Raw genomic sequence first — 18,884 nt, forward strand, 5'->3', positions numbered from 1 at the left:
CCAAAGAGAGCAGAGCTTTGTTCTGTTTCACTCATTGCTGTATTTCTGCCCCTAGAGTCTGTTTGGCATACAGCAGGCACCCAATAAGTATTCGTTGAGTGAATGAATAAATGCATTTGATAATGCCTTAATGTTTGGGGATGGAAACCTTTAGCCATCTAGTCTCATTTTTAGGTATTCTCCTTAAGTAATTTCATCTACTCCAATGGCTTTTTCTACCACTCTCACTATTTACCTTCATCTTGACTCTTTTTTTCTGTTTCTTGTTTTTATGAAATTTTAACTTACATAGTCAAAGAGACTCTTGACTGTTGAGGAATAGGAGGTAAGGGGATCAGCTTAACATTTTGTATTTAGAAGGAACTTAAGTTTCCTCTACCTCCCAGTGCATGGCTTCACATGTTGATAAAGTTCAGAAAATAACAAGTCCAAAATCTCACAACTAGTGTGTGGCAAAACCCAGAACTTCAGGGTACATTACTGATTCTACAGTAGTTATCTGCCTATTAGATTCTACCTCTCCTTTTGCTGATGATACCACACACACACACACACACACACAGTCGAATTTTATTGAGATAAAATTCACATACCATGAAATTGTGCATACCCTTTAAAAGTGTGCAACCTTGTAGTTTTTAAGGTATGCACAGAATTATGAAACCCTCTATTTAATTTTAGAACATGTTCATCACCCTCCAAAGAAACCCCATATCTATTTGTAGTCATTACCCACTGCCTTCATTTCCCCTCCCCTTCTCTGGCCCTAGGAAACTACTAATCTAGTTTCTGTCTCTACAGACTTGCCTATTCTGGGCACTTCATGTAACAGAATCATACAACATGGGGCCTTTTGTGTCTGGCTTCTTTCACTTGGCTTAATGACTTCAAGGTTCATCATGCTATAATTTTACCTTTTTGTTTTGCTTAACCCCTTTTCTCTAACTGCCTTATTTTAATATCTGTCTTTGAGCAAAAATTAAACTCTGGATATCCTGGAAGCCAAAGGCAAAAAAGAAAAACACAAATGTATCACTCCACGCTAGTTAGCTATAAAGGAATCACACAGTTTCTCACGAGCAGAGAGTTTTTGTAACCCTACATTTTAAGGGAAACCCTCAGTGCAATCCAGTTTCACCATATGGCTTTGTCTTTTGATCATTTAAGGTGTTTTCCTTATTTTCTTATTAATACTATCTCCAGTTCCTGTTTGGTTGGGCACTGTGAGCAGTGAGAAGGGAGAGAGACAACCTTGTGGTATCCTCAATGACTCTTCTCTTTCTGGGGACAGGGAGAATTTGTACTTAATTTTTAATAACATTCTAATTTGACCTCCACTTTCAGTTTTCAGGCTCTTTCTTCCATTCTTGATCACAATCCGTACTTCCATCTCAAATTTGTGAAATATTTTCGCCACTTTCTCCTGAAAGGGTTGAGCACTTTGCCAACCCTGATTCTAAAATAGGTCTCAGATAATGCAAATACTCTAGTAGATGCAGGGAGAGGACAAGCAGTTATACCTAGGGAGAGATGAAAAGAGGAGCATGATTGTTTGCTGATGTCTGCCTCCAGGTTTGGGAAAAGGAAAGTTCTGGCATTTATGCTACATCTCACATTATTTTTTTTTTCTTTTTGGGGGTCTGAAGTGCAGAGAATTAAATTAAAATCACACTTCTCAACTACAGCAGACTCTCAGCAGTCCATGCAAAGCCTTTTGTTTTAATTTTTGTTTTTGTTTTAATTTTCACCTTGATCTCTAATCTCTGCTCACATTTGCCTTCCTCTTAAGCATGCTTTCCTTCTGTGTTTGGTACATGTCCTTTAGAGACATGTATCTTTAGAAACTATTTAGTGTTAGTGGAGGTGAATGAGTAATTACCTAAATAATATTGTGACATAAATCTTATTCCGTTACTATTTTTTTTTAACTCACCACTAAATCTTTAAAGCTAATTCATGTTGCTGCATTTACATTGATTCTATTACTCCCAACTGCTGCATAATGTTTTATGGTATGTATCCACCACCTTTTACTTTTCCATTCCTCTAGCAACGCAAACCTGTATCGAACAATGACATAGTGAACATCCTCATGCTTGTCTCCTTAGAAACCTGAGGAAGAATTCTTTTGGTTTGTATGCCTAAGAGAAAAATTGTTGGGCCGTAGGATCTAAATACACTGTTGTCTTTATCCAGCTCCCCTTGTGCATAACTGACATCCTCTCAGTTTTCTACGTCCTATACTAACTATTGCTGCAGGGACCAGAGCTTGGCAGGTGCACAGGCTGTCTCCAGCTTGGCACCCATGGGATGTGGTACAACCTCACTTCTTATTTCCTGCTCTGGGACTTCACTAAGGCAGAGAGGCAGAACTCAGGGAACCTGCTCAACACTCATGCCTACATGGTTTAGTGGGGTAATGGAGAGGAGCAGAGGTTAACAGTCCCAAGACTACTCTTGACCTTTTGGATTGTAAGAGCCAAGGGATAAGTATGCTTCTCTTTGAATTCCCCTGGGAGCAAGTTCCAAGACATAGTTCATAAGACTCTTACCAAGTTCCTTATGGGGTTGAGTACAAGTTGCTAACAGTGGTTGCCAACTTGAAAACACATCCTGGTACTGGTTTTACCTTTTCTCTTATTTAGCCCTCCAGTTCCTCATTCCTGCTCCCTGTTATTATTTCCCAAATTGACTATCTATAGATAAGCTTTTGTCTCAGGCTCTGCTTCCAGGGGCTTCCCAGAGTACAACATTATCCCTAAATACTGCCAGACTGCTGTCTGGGGCATCTGGGCCTTAATCTGGATAGTCTGGCCAGCCTCCAACTTGGGGACCAGAGACTGGGCCATTTCAAAACTTCGGAGGCTCACCTCTTAACAAGAGGCTTTGCCTCTGCTTGGAAAGCTGCCGAGGTGGAATCTCTCACCTGTGGATCAGTGATCTTTTTAAAATACTTACTGCAGTTACTTTCAAAATGTGGTTGTAATATACATACATGCCCTGGTGATTATAAAATATTTCTCCCAAACACTGACCTCTGCCCTCATGATTTATGATATCTGAGGTATGGACAGTAGACTCATCCTGGGATCTGCCATAACAGAGTATTAAGAAAATTTCCTTCTCGATACTTGTCAATATGGAAACATCACATGATTTATACTTTCCAGTGAAGGGTGTCAGCTTACATCCTGGAAAATGCAGTTGTTTTAACAGTCATATTTTCACTTGGGTTTACTTAGGGAAAAATGATCATTTCTTTGAGTGGACAAATGTCAGTGTTAATGCTTGTGTGTGTGTTGGGTGTGTGTGTTGGGTATGTGTGCAAACATGTGCATGCACATACCAGCTCACCATATGGGGTGAATCATCATGGAAAAAACACAGATCATGACCACCTGGGAGCAGGCTATCGGCAGAACTCCCTCAAGGGAATGTGTCTTCCTTCTCACTTGCAAACAACTTTTAAAAATCTCCTATCCCCTTCTGCTTTTGTTGTGTGAACAGGTGGTTAATACATACACCCCAGGAAAGAAGATTTGGCTTGAAGGTGTGGTGACCACCTCAGCTGGAGGCACAAACAACCTATCAGATTCTTATGCTGCGGGATTCTTGTGAGTAACATGTGCAGTTTCACTCCCAGGGGCTTTGAGGAGAGAAGGGCGGTGAAGTGGTACTGCTCACTGTTCTGTCCGCTGGAGGGGAGAGGTTCGTTTCCCACTGACAGGTCTTTATCTGCTCCTTTTTGAATGGGTGTAACCCATTCCACAAACACCGATGAGTGACTTCTCTAGACACCAAGATGTCAGGTACAGGCATCAGAGCAAAGATAGTAGTAGTAATAGTAGTAGGAGTGACCATATAGGCATAAGACATTTATTTAATGTTTATAGTTCAAAGACAATGCAGACAACATACAATTTCTCTGCTAATTTTCACCATGTTCTTAGGAGATAGGTAAGAGTAAGATTGGAGGAACAGAGACAGGAGATAAGAAAAGGTGTAGGAGATCAGTGCTGTATTAATAATAATTTTAACTCTATGTGTCACATGCTTTCTGAAGTGCTCTCTCTAATAACTGACAACCAGTGAGACAGGTAGTACTATTTTACAACTACCCAATAGATAGATATGAGAGCTTGGACTTAAGCCCAGGCAGTCTGCTTCAGAGTCTAGCCTCTTTGCCACTACCTTAGACCATCTTTCTTTCTGCCTCACATGGTCTGTCCACAAAAAGAAGTGGTAGACAGGCAAAGGAATTAGGAATTTCTCTTGACGGGGAAGATCAGGAAGGATTTCATGGAGGAAGTAGCATTTGAGGGGGACATAGAAAGATTATTCTAATTTCTATGTGTGGAGAATGGTGATGATGGTGGAGGGGAGAATTCGAGGCAGAAGGAAACATTATGGGCAATGGCATATGGGGTGGAAAACGAGTCATGTGATGAAAGCCTCAGGAGCTACAGGAATGTAGCGAGGACTGCAAGGAGGGGCGGGGGATGGTTCTCCACCAATTGTGGAAGGCTGTTGAATGCCAGGCAGAGGAAGTAAGGCCTTGTTCTACACTCAGTGGCAAGCCACTGAAGACTTTGGAGGAAGAGAGAGACAGCATCTGACCTGTGTTCCTATGCTGGTTTTGGGAATAATATGCACAAGGGTTTGGAGAGGCAGACTCTAGGACAATGGACTTGAAGTCTTCTGCAATTATCTGGACAACAACTTAACACCGGAAGCATAAGGGGCTCTGACTGGCCTGCCAGCATCATGTGGCAGGGATAGACCCTGCAGGACCAGGGATTCACCAAGTGACCTGTCCTGTGCCACTCTAGTCCCATGGCCCTGGTTTTTTGTCTGCAGCATGGTCTGCCTAAGAGCTGAGCTCTGTCCTCAGCTTTGTGTTTCTTTTCTAACAGCTGTTCCTAATTAAACACATGTAGTTTCCCTCCATTAAGGCAGTTTCTTAAATACATTTGTAAAGAACAAATCAGGGCAGTCAGGCAGATTGTCTTTGCAGATGGAATCCTGATACATGCAGATGAAGGTAATGGGTTAAAAGAATATATGATGATACTCTGGGTCTTCCATGCCTCTGTTCTCAGTACCTAGCACTGAGGGGCACCGAGCAGTTGTACGGTGAGCATGGTTCCAGTGAATGAAATGGATGAATCAGCATTTGATACAGTGGTTCTGAGAGTCTTCTTTCAAAAATACACTCCCTGCCAGGTTTCACTGTGAGCCATGGAGCTTGGCGAGAAGCCAGTGGCAGTTAGGACTATAGGGACCTCTTAGAATCAGCAGAGGAATGGCTTTTGCTCAGCCGTCATAGACAGAACCTGCTGCTGGGCCAGCAAGTAGCCCAGCTGTCCTCAGTGTTTCCATGAACATTCTTCCCTTCAGGGAATGATGTGAAATGGGAAATGCTACAGCCCTTCATGGAGGGAGCTGGAGAGAGACCTGCCTTTTCATGAGCACCAGCCAAATCTCCATAGTTCTCTGAGGTCACTTTGCAAACCCAGATTAACATAGTTGTTCAGGGTTAGGTTGTAGTTCAGGTGTCCAATGTGTGGTGGACACAGATCAGCTAAAAACTAGCTCACTTAGCTCCTGGTCTTCAGTCTTATCTCTTTATCACCCATTTGCTCTCCCCTCTGCTGGCAGCACCAAGCAAAGTGTCCTTTGAGTCTAGTTCTCCCAGGAGCATAAATAGCTTCCTGAGGGGTGGGGGTGGGGGGAGAATAAAGCATTCTAAGAAGCTCCCAAAAGTCTAGCAATATTCCTTGGGAAGGAAGGCATCTTTCAGGTGTTTTTCAATATATGGCATAATGATGAGCTTATAAGGACACTTGCACATTTATGCAAGGATCAGAACTTTTTGATTCTAGCTAGGGCTTTGAGACTTTCTGATGCACTATAGACATAACCTTGGCATACTGCTGTGTCTCCAGCACCTGGTAGTATCTGCCACCCAGTCAGTAGTCAACCCGTTTTTGTGGAATGGAAACTGCTGGCTACGGTAGCATCCTTGGTGGGATGTACCAGGCATCTTGCCACTTTTCACTGAAAGAGAGACTTGGAACACCATTTATCTCCCGTCTCCAAGGGCTTATTATTTACAAGAGGAAGAGGATGATAATTTCCTCTAACGATTCCATTCTGAAAAGCACGGGGAAGCAGGGGTTCTGGTCATAGTCATTTTGAATGCTTCAGACCCTGGATGTGTATATAGGATGTGGGTTTGGAAGGAGGTTTCATAGTCTTCCCTCTCACATCAGAGTTCCTTCAAAACCTCACTGTACTGGCAAAAAAACCACCCCCCAGATTTACCAGTTAGCATTTGTTTGTTGAATATATTCTTTGCAGATCACTGTTATAAGGTCTATCAAGGTCACAATTAGGAATTTGAAACCATTCCTATAAATGAGTGCAGGTATTTACATACCCAGTGCTTTATAAATGACTCACATAGTCACACAAGCATTTTTGTGTCTATCCTCAATGCTAAGAACAAGGCCTGGCATTTACAGCTGATTAATTCATGTTGAATGAGTAATGAGTGACTGAGCAAATGAGATATTTTAAATACCGAAATACAGTCCTGTATGGATATCCAGCTGCTGCTTGATGTGATTATATATTTACTCATCATTTTGTTTCTTTGTTCAGCAAGCATAGGGATAGAAGGTTGAATGAGACATACTTGTTTTTGTGAGTTAGTACTTGTTAGATATAGACCCTGTCGTATTAGCGCTGCATTGCTGGAGAGAGCACTGATTTAGTGCATTAACCCAGAATTTACGTTGTAGTTCTACCCCAGGATATTTAATACTGTGTCTCAGTATTATTATATATTAACTAGTTAGTTATATAATTAATTAGTTATATATTTAGTATAACTAAATCTGTTATCCTGATATCACAGGTTTAGTAAATTAATAAAAATAATAAAGACAATAAAAATAATAAAGGCAATAATAAAGACAATATCACATAGCTTAGGTATGTGATATTCTAAAAGTAATTTTATGTCCTAGTCTGAACAACAACAACGACAAAAGTTCTGTTGTATTATTGTCAGATTTTCTTTTTGATTTAAAACTTCTGTTTTTGCATTTTGCTTTATTTTATTTTGTTTTTATAATTCTAATTATCAGTAAATGTTAGTTTTTATGAGAAAAAAATAAAATTGTCAATAGGAAAAGATTTTAAAATGTTAATGTCCATTCACAATATAAAAATTAGCAATGTTCTTTATTCGAATAAAGAAAAAGTTTAACTCTACAAGTCACTGATTTGGAGTTCCATATGGTTTCAAATTTGGGATACCATAGTTATGCATAATTTGTCCCTAGTGTGCTAAATGGTGATTCTCAGTGTTCCTTGAATCTAATTTTATCCACATCAATTTCAACTTAACAAAGAGTATGAAGCACCTACAGTGTGCTGGAACTGAGATAGATATTTTGGGTACAAAGCTAAAACATGTCTGTTCTCAGTGAGCTCCTAAGCAACTGGGGGACAGCAGAGAAGTAAGAAAGTCATTATCGTGGGCTGACAGAGGGTATAAATAAGAGTTCTGTAAGGTACAGAGGAGGAAGGTACTACTGTTTGCTGGGACAGCAGAGTTGGAAGGAAATGATACTTGACTTGGAGATGAACAGGTAGGAAGAAATTTGCCAGATGAGGTGAACCGGTTAGAGGAGAGAAAGAGAATTCTAAGCAGAAGTTAAAATATGTGAGAAGACTCAGGTCAGTATGTGAAAGCATGGTGAGTTTGGGCAGCCTAGAGTAGTTATATGTGGCTTAGAACCAGGGAATGGAGTTTAGGGTGAGAGAAGAAGGGGAAAGAGATACAAATGAAGGCTCACATGTGTGCTCAGGAAAGATTGTGAAACACCTTATCTTTTATACCATAAGACTGAAGCTCTCAGTCACATTTATTATATATATATTATTACAATTAGAAATTTCCCCAAGTTTCAGAAGTAGGAATACAAAGAGAAAACTAAAGGGATGAGTAAATGAGTGAACGAATTGAATGCATAAATAATAAAGGAAGAGTTAGCGGTGGGTGTTAGAAGAACTAAGAGGGCAATATTTTTGAAGGATAGCACACTCAGACAGTGGTTTTTGGCATAGTGGGATATGTGATAACATGTGAGCAATGCAGGTCCTCCATTATGTGTGTGATTGTAGCATAGTTGAAGCTCTGCATGGTTAATTACTGTAGCAAGGAAAATTATTACTGCATTGACTGCTGACAGAGATATATGAGATGCTAATGGCTGGGCCCTTCTTGCCTGGGTTACAGGAGTATGTGAGGTAGAGTCACATGAAGGTACTTGTACTGTGATAAGGTGCAGGCAGGGGAGTTTGAGTACTGGAGAGTAGAGTGTGTATGTTCCTGTGATTGTGTGTCCTATGGCCAGCGGGTGAAGGGTGATAATTAGGCTTACAAGTGGCTACAAGGGTATTCATTTTCTTTGTTAGTATTACAGGAGTAAAATAAGTCATTAGCCACAAGATATTTTATGACCAAGGGCAATTCATTTTATTCCCCTGAACCTCCGTTTCTTTTCCTATAAAATGAAGAGGTTAGATTTGATAATCCCTAAAATGTCTTCCAGCTGTGTACTCAGTGCTTACAATAATCTTCTCCTTTAAAGTACTAGGTAAATTTCATGGTGGGGGTTGGTGTATGTGTGTATGTGTGTTAGCCAATCCCTACAGAGCTTGTTATATGCAATTTTTAAGATGTATTGATGTAGCATTTTTTTTTCATGCTTTTTTAGATGGTTGAACACTTTAGGAATGCTGGCCAATCAGGGCATTGATGTTGTGATACGACACTCATTTTTTGACCATGGATATAATCACCTGGTGGACCAGAATTTCAACCCATTACCAGTAAGTGTGAGATAAAGATCCCCAACTCCTCTTCCATGTCTTTCAGGTATTTTGACCATGCCTTGTTCCATACTGGGAGAATTTTTCTCCTCTCTCTGTAACCAGGTAATTTCATAAATTGGACAGAAATATTCATGTCTTTGTTCTCTTGACCCATTTCACAGACTTATGGCTTGACTACACTCACTCACACACATATCTATATATACACAATCATATATACAAATGCATGTTTGCGTATACATATATACATGTATGTATTTATTTATTACTGTTATTTTAACAAACCTTGTACAGTTGAGATTCCGCATCTACTTGTGGCCTGTTTGAACTCTGCTTGAGAGTGAATTTTTCCAGATTGTTTTCTTTTAATGCTAATAGGAGACATTAGTTAACGTCAGACGCAACATGTTGAAAGCAGATGGGAGCGTCTTGGCCGAGATCAGATGCAGTAGGAACCCATCTCTTAGGGAGTGGCTGAAGTGCACTTGCAGTTAGGTGCTGATCCCTATGTGACAATGAGGGGATTTGCCCAGGACACCAACTTCCCTAGGAAAGAGAAGGAAAGAGAAGGCTGAAGAAGACTGGCAAGAGCAGAGATCTTGGTTTGTTGGGTGACTGTACTGGCCAATCAGAGAGATCCCACTTAGTCCCGAGAAGATGCACTCATCAGAAATATTACACGGGTTACCTTTTTCACAGACATCACGGTCACAGAGAAAAGTCACACTCCTCTCATTAGCTCATAGACTGTCAGAGCTGGGATTCCCCTTTGAGGAGATCCCGTTGCACCTCCTATAACAGAGGAACTGATAGTCTGAGTAGAGAGGAGAGGAAGATACTGAACCCGCTCTAGAACCCGCTTCCCTGTGCCCTAGTCCAGTACTCTTCCTACAGATTTATTCCTGCCCTTGGATCCACAGTAAGCAAACTCAACTGAGGCCAGTGAGTGTTCCTGCCATTTGCTTCCCTCTGCCTATTTTGGCCCTGCATTCCCCTCATTTTCACCCCTGCCTGCGACAGGAGGCTTCCAAGCCCAGAACAGAGAACAGTTTGGCGCCCAATGGTACCATTTCCGTGTTTCAAAAGAATCCCCATAGATTAGAGGATGAAGTAATTATTGTATCACTGATCATATGTGACTCCAGGTAAGTCACAAATATTAGAACTGACTGGCACAGTTGCTTTTAGTCACAGGGCCCGGCTACCTCTCTCAAGTGTGTGTGTTGGGGAGCGGGGTGGGGGGACGCTGTAGTGGCTAATGTACAGTTGGGAGTGAACTTTCAGGTTGCAACCATATGGTTTTTTGTTTGTTGGTCTGAGCTTATAAGCCCGTGGAGAGAAAACAAAATAATAATTAATAAAGTCTCATGCCTAGCAGAGTTGCGCAGTGGAAGCGTGCTGGGCCCATAATTAGTAAAGTCTCTATGAAGAGTCAGCCTTAAACAAATAGAGTGCTACACAAAAATAAATGTTTACTGACCATCGGGCACTGAGGAGGAGACTAGTAATAAAAAAATGAATAAACAGATAGTAGAGTACTATAACAAGGAGTCAGTGAGGGCTGCTTTGGAGTGAGTGTATAGGATGATTTCTCTGAGAAGGTGACATTTAAGCCAAGAGCCCATTGACAAGAAGGAACCAGCCATGCAGAATTTTCAGGCAGGGGAAGGGGCTAACACAAAGCTCCAAAGCAAGAATGGACTTTTCATGTTTGAGGAGATGCAAGGATGCAGAGTGATGGGGGCCTGGCAGAGGAGGGGGAGACTGGTTGGACATGAGGCCACAAGGGGTCAGATCCCATAAGGTTTTGTAAGCTAACAGGAGTTTGACTTTATTGTATATAGTATGAAAGGCCACTGGAGGGTTTTAAGCAGGGAAATAATATGATCTAGCTTTTATTTTTAAAATATCACCCTGGTACAATTCATGCATCAACTATTAGTTATCATTATTTTAATAATGTGGGTGATACTTAATAATTTACAGACCACTTTCATATATGGTACCTCAATAAAGCTCCATCCATTCTGTCCTCCCTTTTCTCTGTCCTTCCTTCTTGCCTCATTCCCTCCCTCACTCAAATCTCATTTGCTCCTCTTGATCTTGTACAACATGCTGATCATTATTTCTGGCAGTGGGCCTCTTTGATAAACCAAAAAGACAAGATCCCTGAACTCTTGGAGCTTATAAGCTAGAAGCATAGTGAGAAATGGAAAATAAATAAACATATAAACAAGATAATTGCACTTTGTTATAATTGCTATGAAGAGAGGTTGGTGAGAGAAACTATTTATACTTACTTTGCTGAAGAGAAACTAGGGTTCTATGAAGATATTAAGTGGCTTATCCAAGGTCCTCAAGTATTGGGAACTGGGACTCTCAGAGTTTCGCAGCTCTAAATTTCATTTTCATTTCTCTTTCTTGTGGTACTCTTTGGTGTCTGTCCTGTGTTCTGAGGCCAATATTTGCCTTAGTTGGTTCTGGAGACGGAAACAGGCATGTTTAGGAATGGGAGAAAAGAAAGTCCTAGGCTAGAAAAAGATGGTCTTTGGGTGACCAGACAGGCTGGATTTCCAGAGATGGACAAAACTGGGTTCCATGTCAACTCTGTGTGCCTTTGCTGGCCATGTGTAGGTTAAAAATGCAAGTCCTCATGGCTTTGTTCTCCTCAAATGAGAGTTGCTGTGGGTAACTTCCTTTCAAAGCATGGCACAAGAGACCTCAGTTATTGGTGGTGGCTGCAGAGCTCACTCAGGTCCATGCAAAGCTGAAACAAGTCCCACTGATTCAGCACAAAGGCTCCAGTGAGCTGGGCAGCTGTATTTCTGGAAACACCAAACTGTAATAAAGAAGCTGAACATAAAAGCACATAAGGTAGCAGGCTTTCTTTTTATCTTTCTTTGCACTAATAAATTCTGCACCTTATAAGTAGAGCACTTGACAGCTGGGAGAGTGTGTCCTAAGTCTCCCCCAGAAAGAATGTAGGAGGCTAGGCCAGGGCACCGGCTGAACAGACTTCGCCAGCAGGCCCTTGAAATGGGTAATGGAGGCAGACCTGGGAGTTGTACTGGCACCACCTCAGAGGGTTGTGCAGTTCATAACCAAATGTTGCCAATAAAAACCTGTGGATTTTACATGGTGATGAAATCTCCAAGAGAGTTTGTTAAGAGCTTAGGGGATCGGTGAGTTGTGCTTTGATTGTCTCCCAGAAAAATCAATAATTTCTATTTCAGTTTCTTCAAATTCAGCTCAGTATTTAAGGAATGGATCTTATTAGCGAACACTGTTTTGTTTTGTTTTGTTTTGTTTTTTTGTCACTGCTCTTAGATAAACTTAGAAAAAGTGAGGATAATGGCCTAATGGCTCCCAAGTGCTTATCCCATAAGACCCCTTCACCTGCCCAGTCGACTTTGATCCCAGCTTGTGGGATTCTAGCAGCTCTGGCAAAGTCATCCCAATAGCACCCTTTTAGTCTAAGGTAAGAGGGAAGATGAGGGTGGCCCTTTAAAAAAGAAACTTGTTTTCAGAAAAGATCATTTCCAACTACATCCCAGGTTCTTTATGGTTGTTCTTCTAGAAAAGTGCCAACACTCCTACTGTTGGAGATTTTCCCTCTCCTGGGAAGAGGAGAACATTTAGTTCAGCAGTGCTTCATCATCGACTCCCACCCCTTGCCCCTGACCCTCCTGCCACTGGGAAAGAGGGAATGTGTGAGTCTCCACAGCCAGTCAGCCAGTCAGGGGCTCCCTTGGGAGTAAGTGATGTTTGTGCAGAAGAGATCTGCACATTTGGTGGACATAGTCCAGACCCCACCAGCCGTGGGCATTTCTCCTAAGAGAGGGTTTTGGAATTTAGCTTGCTGCTTTTTTTTTAAAGCTTGATTTACAGAGCTTCCAGGGAAAGGAATGGTGAATTACTAGTCAACATCTTTTTAACTCCCACGCCAGCCAAGCAAATATAATTCACTTCAAAAGACATTGACACTTCAAATGTGTCTGGCTCTGTGCTAGGTATTCTGGGGACACACAGATAAATAAGCTGTGGTTCCCTCATCTGCAGAGCTAACAGTCTGGCGTGTGTTTGTGTTCATGGGATTATAGTTTAGTTCTCTATTTAGAATAAAACAGAAGGCTAGTTCACACTGGACTGCATTTTCTATACTGGGTATCGTGGTGGCGATATTTATATTTGCTGTCACCTTCGTTTTTGCCGACTGTCACTGCTGAATAATAATAAACATTCGGTTCAGCCGAATACACATTTATTGAGCACTTACTATGTATATTGTTGTGGAATATAGTCAGTGGTCATGGACTTGTGTACTACCCAATAGTTTATGGTGAGATCAAAACAATGGCTGTGCTTCCCACAGCAACATGCTCCCAGCCAAGCCATCACTGTTCAGATGTCACGTGACATCTGAAGGAAACACTGAAAGGAAACTGAATCTTAATGGTGCCTGCCTAACTCTGCTGGTTAGCCTGTCCCAGGAATGAGATCCCAGGTGCTTAGAAATGTTAGACATCACTCTTATGTACCACACAGCTGCGATGCAGACACAGGATCAGCTTAAATCTGTCCCTTTCTTGAGGAAGAATGTCCAGTTACAAACCCTTGTTCCATTGATGTTTGGTTAATGCACAATTTCTTCTTGTAAGAACAATACCACTTATGCAGGAGGCCTCACGGGGAGCAGCAGGAGCCTGGGACTAGGACAAGATTCAGAGCTGCTATTCCTGACTCTGCCATTAATATGTGTCTTTGATACAAGATATGTATTTTTGCTACCCTTTTTCTTATCACTTAAATGTCAATAAAAACGTCTTTTCTATCTGCCTCCAAAAGATACTGTTACAATCCTTGAGAAAATTAGGGAGGACAATAGGATTCCAATTTCATATATATTCATACACAGAGAAAATTACTGGAATCTCTTCATACATCTAAATGATAAAGGTGATTTTCTTTGGGCAGTGGAATTACAGTTTTAATTTTCTTCTTTGTGGATTTTTTTTTTTTTTTTGGTATGTAAAGTTGCTGCAGTCAGCATTACTGCTTTTTTATCTGAAAAAAAAAAGGTTGTTTTTAAAAGAAAAAATAGACTGTTTTGAAAAAATCAAGTGCTTTAAATAGTTAAGCAAATATTATCCCAGCCTACTTCATTTATCATTCATGATTCATTCATTCAGAAACACTTCTTACACTTACTCTGTATGCTAGATACTGTGCTGCGCCCTGGGGACACAATCCCTGCCCTGAAGGAGCTTACAATGTTGATGGGAGACAGAGGAGTCAGCAGGGACTGAGGCAGAAGTACCTTAACAGGACAGAGGAGTAACAGAAGCCAGCCTGGGTGGAGGGCAGGTATGGGACATCGAGGAAGGCTTTTTGGAGGAGACAGTGCCTGAGCTGGATCTTGAAGAAGGACAAGTTAGACATAGGAAGAAGAATTTGGGGTCTGGGGAGGACCTTCTGAACAAAGGCAATAGCACATGCAAAGGGACAGGGGCATTCATTTTCCAGAGAGTCACAGTGGATGGATCATGAAAAATTTCTTAGGAAAGCTTTTCCCGTTGCTGTCCAGTGGCCACACAGGGTGTGTGAAAATTAAAGAATTCAAAGCTATTCATCTGGAGGTGGTGAGGCGGGGGAGGTACAAAACCTAGCCAAACCAGCCTCTGACCTGTTTCTTGGTGTAGCTTCCTTTCTTTTTCTTTTCATTCCCGTGGGAGCCATCAGGAAGATGAAAGAAGCAGAGAGTACCTGTTTCAGGGTAGCTGTGGTGTGAAACCCAATCCTCTCATTAGAGGCCCTGACAAAGACTTCTCCATGAGCAACCTTTCTTTGTGGGGCCCTGTGGCTGCTGAGGGAAGGCCATCCACGCTGCACAATCAATCACTAGGACCCAGGCCGGCTCATGTCAGTGGCCCTAGCTCCTGGGCTGCGTGCCCAGTGGACATGACTTGCTTCTTTCCTCTTCTGTGCCTCTAAACCCTGGCCTCCCAGCTCAGAGCTTGTGCCTGCACCAGCAGACCAGGCAGGCAGCTCTTTTGTCTCTAATGCTTTAAATAGAAGTCCCTTTGATTTTTAACTATCAGTCCTCATCCTTTGCTTATTTATCAACCTTAGTGGTGCTCATGCGACATCAGTAGCACACCTCAGCCCGTAGAAGGGCTCACACCGATGGGGGCTGCCTAGGGGAGGGGAAGGAGCTCTGCCGCTCAAGTGGGAAGACGCAGGCACCGTGTGCAGTCCTGCAGTGCTCCTGTTGCTGGAGTCTTCATTTCCTGCTTGGGAAAGGGGGGGCTGACTATGCTGGGGTTCAGGGCAGGGAGTGCTTAAAGGGAGCGCTTAAAACTGTTGGCTTTGGAATCACACTGACCTGCATTTCAAACCCAGCTCTCCCATTCTCCGGCTTTCTAAACCTCAGTAAATATCAAATTCCCCTCATAAAATGGAGGCAGCAATAGTGTCTAGCTCACAGTGTTGTTGGAAAGGATTGAACAAGCCAATGCCTGTGTATCTTTTACCACATAGTAAATGCTCAATAAATATTAGCTGCCATTATTATTTATAAAGTCACTTTGTAAGTGTAAAATGTGGTAAGTCTGAGTAATAATTATCATTAATAATGTGAACTTAACTGTGGGGAAAAATACACTTGAATATTTGTATAGATAATCTAGAAATCAACTCAGGTAGTGGTAACTAAAGTATGAAGAGTAGATATTTTTTGCAAAAGTGAAATTACTAGAAAACTAGAAGAAAAAAAAAAAAGAAAAAGGAAAGCTGTGATTCTTGCCCTTGAGAGGAACTGACTACAAATGGTTAAAGCCAAACTAAAAACTACAATTTATTTTCCTCCTGAGAAGATGCTACCACCTTTCCCAGTGAAGGCAATTAAGGCAATAACCACACGGCAATACCAGCTCTAATACCTTCATCTGGTATTTATAAATGGCCCAATAAGCCCTGGAAACCACGATATGTCACATGGAAGTGCTAATGACAGCACATTATGTGAATCACTGAGAAGCAACAATTGAAAATCTCTCTCGGCCATCAACCATTTATATTGTTCCCAGATTGCAGTACTGAGGGATCGCAGTGACGGCAAGGCGTGCGGCAACCTAAATAAATTAGGGAGAAGAAGCAATTACAGCCCCACAGCCTTTGAGCTCCGGAGCAGGGTGCCATCCTCGAAGCAACCTTCACATGACGGAGGAGCAAGGCAAGCTCTGGAAATGAGAAAAGCTGCACCTCACCTGACCTCATCAGCTCGCCTAAAACATTAGAAAGAACATTATCTAAAAATAATCTGACAAAGAAAGAGAGGAAGGGAGGGAGAGAGGAAGAGAAAAGAGAGGAGAGAAGAAACAGAATGCGCCTTGGTGGGTCGGAAAGATCTCTGGTGAGTGCCACGGTATGACAAATTGAAAGTTATTTCTTAAGCATCTATTCCAAGCACAATGTGCTCTGACTATGACATTTAGGAACCAACGAGTAGGACTCTGATAGAAGCGACCTGAGAGCCAAAGATAATACATGATGTTCTCTCAAACTCAGTTATATTTTGTTGTTGCTTGTGTAAATAAAAACAGAAGTCTTTTAAAATAGAAATAGAACATATACACATAAATGTTGTTTTTAACTCTTTTTTTTAAGATTTTTTAAATTTATTTGATAGAAGACACAGGGAGAGAGGGAACACAAGCAGGGGGAGTGGGAGAGGGAGAAGCAGGCTTCCCGCTGAGCAGGGAGCCCGATGTGGGGTTTGATCCCAGGACCCTGGGATCATGACCTGAGCCAAAGGCAGACGCTTAATGAATAAGCCATCCAGGCACCCCAATTTTGTTTTTAATTCTTACTTAAATACACTACACTATTTATAATTTTAAAAACTATCCATCATTAGGTAGCTTACTTTCAACTAATATCCATCTCTGTTTATTTCATCTCTGATTTGGTGGGGTTTTTTAAAAGATTTTTCATTTATTTATTTTAGAGAGAGAGGGTACACATGAGCAGCAGGAAGGGCAGAGGAAGAGGGAGAGAATCTCAAGCAGACTCTGTGCTGTGTGCAGAACCTGACGCGGGGCTTGATCCCATGAACCCGAGATCATGACCTGAGCCAAAACCAAGAGTCTGACACTCAACTGACTGAGCCACCCAGCCAAATCCTCTGATTTGGTTTTAAGCATTGAAAGGATTGACTAGAACACATCATTTTGACTCACTCTAAATCGAACTTGAGCAGACCTGTCTTCTACTCCAGAACTCACTGCTCTCATCTTAATGTCAAAATCCTTATTGCCTTTCTTCATTAGAACAGTGATTCTCAAGCCTATGCACATTACAGTCATCTAGGGGGCTTTTAAAAAATGCCTGTGCATAGGTACCACCTCTGGGAATTCTGAGTCAGCTGGTCTATAGAGAATGCCAAGTGTTGGTACTTTTTAAAGTTCCCCAGGTAATTTCAATGTGCAGCCAGATTTGAGCACCACTGGGCTAGAAGTTTCCATTTACCCTGATTAAATCAGAAATTACCTTTCCCCTTTTCTCTATTCTTTTGTGCTCAACCTTTGCTTCACCAATCAAGATATTAACAAAATTTAATATGGTCTATCATTAATTCATTTGACAAATATTTATTGACTGTTATTTGCCAGATATTGTTCTAGTTTGTGAGGAAATAGAGGTGAAGGAGAAAGACAAGACCCCTCCCTCATTGGAGGTTACAGCCTAGTAGTGAAAACTAAAAATAAACAAGTAAACCAACAAATAATTAATTACAAAATTCAGAATGGTGTGTAGGAAGCAAGCAGCCTGCTAAATTGAAAAATAATAAAGAAAGGATAGTGCTTTAGAAAGTGTGGTCAAGGCAGTCTTTGAGGAAGAGGCAGCCACCAGAGGAGCTGGTGGGAGAGTGCCGCATTCTCTCAGAGGGAAGAGTAGCATCTGCAAAAGCTGCTACAGGGAGAGGCCCAGCTGCACATCAGAGGTCCTGCAGTGCCTCTAAGACCACCCGGAGGCCTGGTCTACCCACAGCCTGCCACAGACAGCCAGTGAACTGCCTGATTCAGCTTATCTCGGGCTCTCCGTGCACCTACCTGATCCCTACTCTACACTTGGCAAACCGTTTTGCCCTGTGTCTTTGTGAGAATAATGGTAGTATATCCCACCGCCTGCCGCTCTGTCTAGAATCCTCAGGTGAGACTAATGCCCACTGTGTCTCCCTGCCACTGAGCTGGCCATCTCCATGGGCACCTTCAGTCACCTCTTCAAGCTTTGGACAAGAATGGCAGAATGATGACACTTGTGGAAGCTTGCAATGAACATATAGGAATTTGTTGTACTATTCTATTTTTGTGTATGTTTAAAAATGCCAGTGATAATTTTTTAATGTTCTCATGTTAGGGTGTTGTAACATATATGAAAGCAATGCACCATTTTAGTTGTTCTGAGACATGAAGAATAAAATTGTGTTCTCTCTCTGTGTTTACAACAGAGAGAATGACAACACATAGAGCCTTGGAGACTCTAGCTAGTAGGTAGTGATGTGAAGGTCTGTCTTGTTCACTCAGTATCTATCTCCAAAGCGAGATCTCTGAGTAGAGAGATTCCTACTGGCTGGAGGGGAGGAGCTGGAAGGGAGAATTGGGGAAGACCTGTGCAACATGTCCTGAGTGGACATTTGTGATAATAATTACCCAAAGAATACATGCTCCTAAGAAGGCTTCTTGCCCTGTGGTCCTGGGACCATAGAAAGAAAGGAGAGGAAGGAATGCCTTAGGATAGAAGGAAGAGCAGAATTTCTAGATATGATATCAGTTTCTGCCACCAACTCATTCACCCTGGGGTACTGGGTGCTGTAGGTCAAATGAGGGTGTTGAATGCAATCATCAAGATCCCCTTTAGTTCTGATGTTTTCTGATTCCTCTTTAAGATTTCTATAACAGTAACTTCAGACAGACTTC

The 18,884-nt window shown here is 41.7% G+C and overlaps 1 protein-coding gene across 3 annotated transcripts in view; it reads left to right on the forward strand.

Annotated features, from left to right (window-relative positions):
- HPSE2 (heparanase 2 (inactive)) overlaps positions 1-18,884 on the forward strand; it is a gene marked incomplete at both ends in the record, with an annotated part of 697,942 nt that overhangs the window by 547,803 nt on the left and 131,255 nt on the right. For all 3 annotated transcript variants that reach the window (XM_080823263.1, XM_080823264.1, XM_080823265.1), the window contains 2 exons: positions 3,508-3,614; positions 8,790-8,904. In XM_080823263.1, coding sequence (XP_080679389.1) covers positions 3,508-3,614; positions 8,790-8,904 — 222 coding nt within the window. The remainder of the gene's footprint in view (positions 1-3,507; positions 3,615-8,789; positions 8,905-18,884) is intronic.

Source organism: Martes martes, assembly GCF_963455335.1.
Source record: "Martes martes genome assembly, chromosome: 14".
Classification (NCBI taxonomy): domain Eukaryota; kingdom Metazoa; phylum Chordata; class Mammalia; order Carnivora; family Mustelidae; genus Martes; species Martes martes.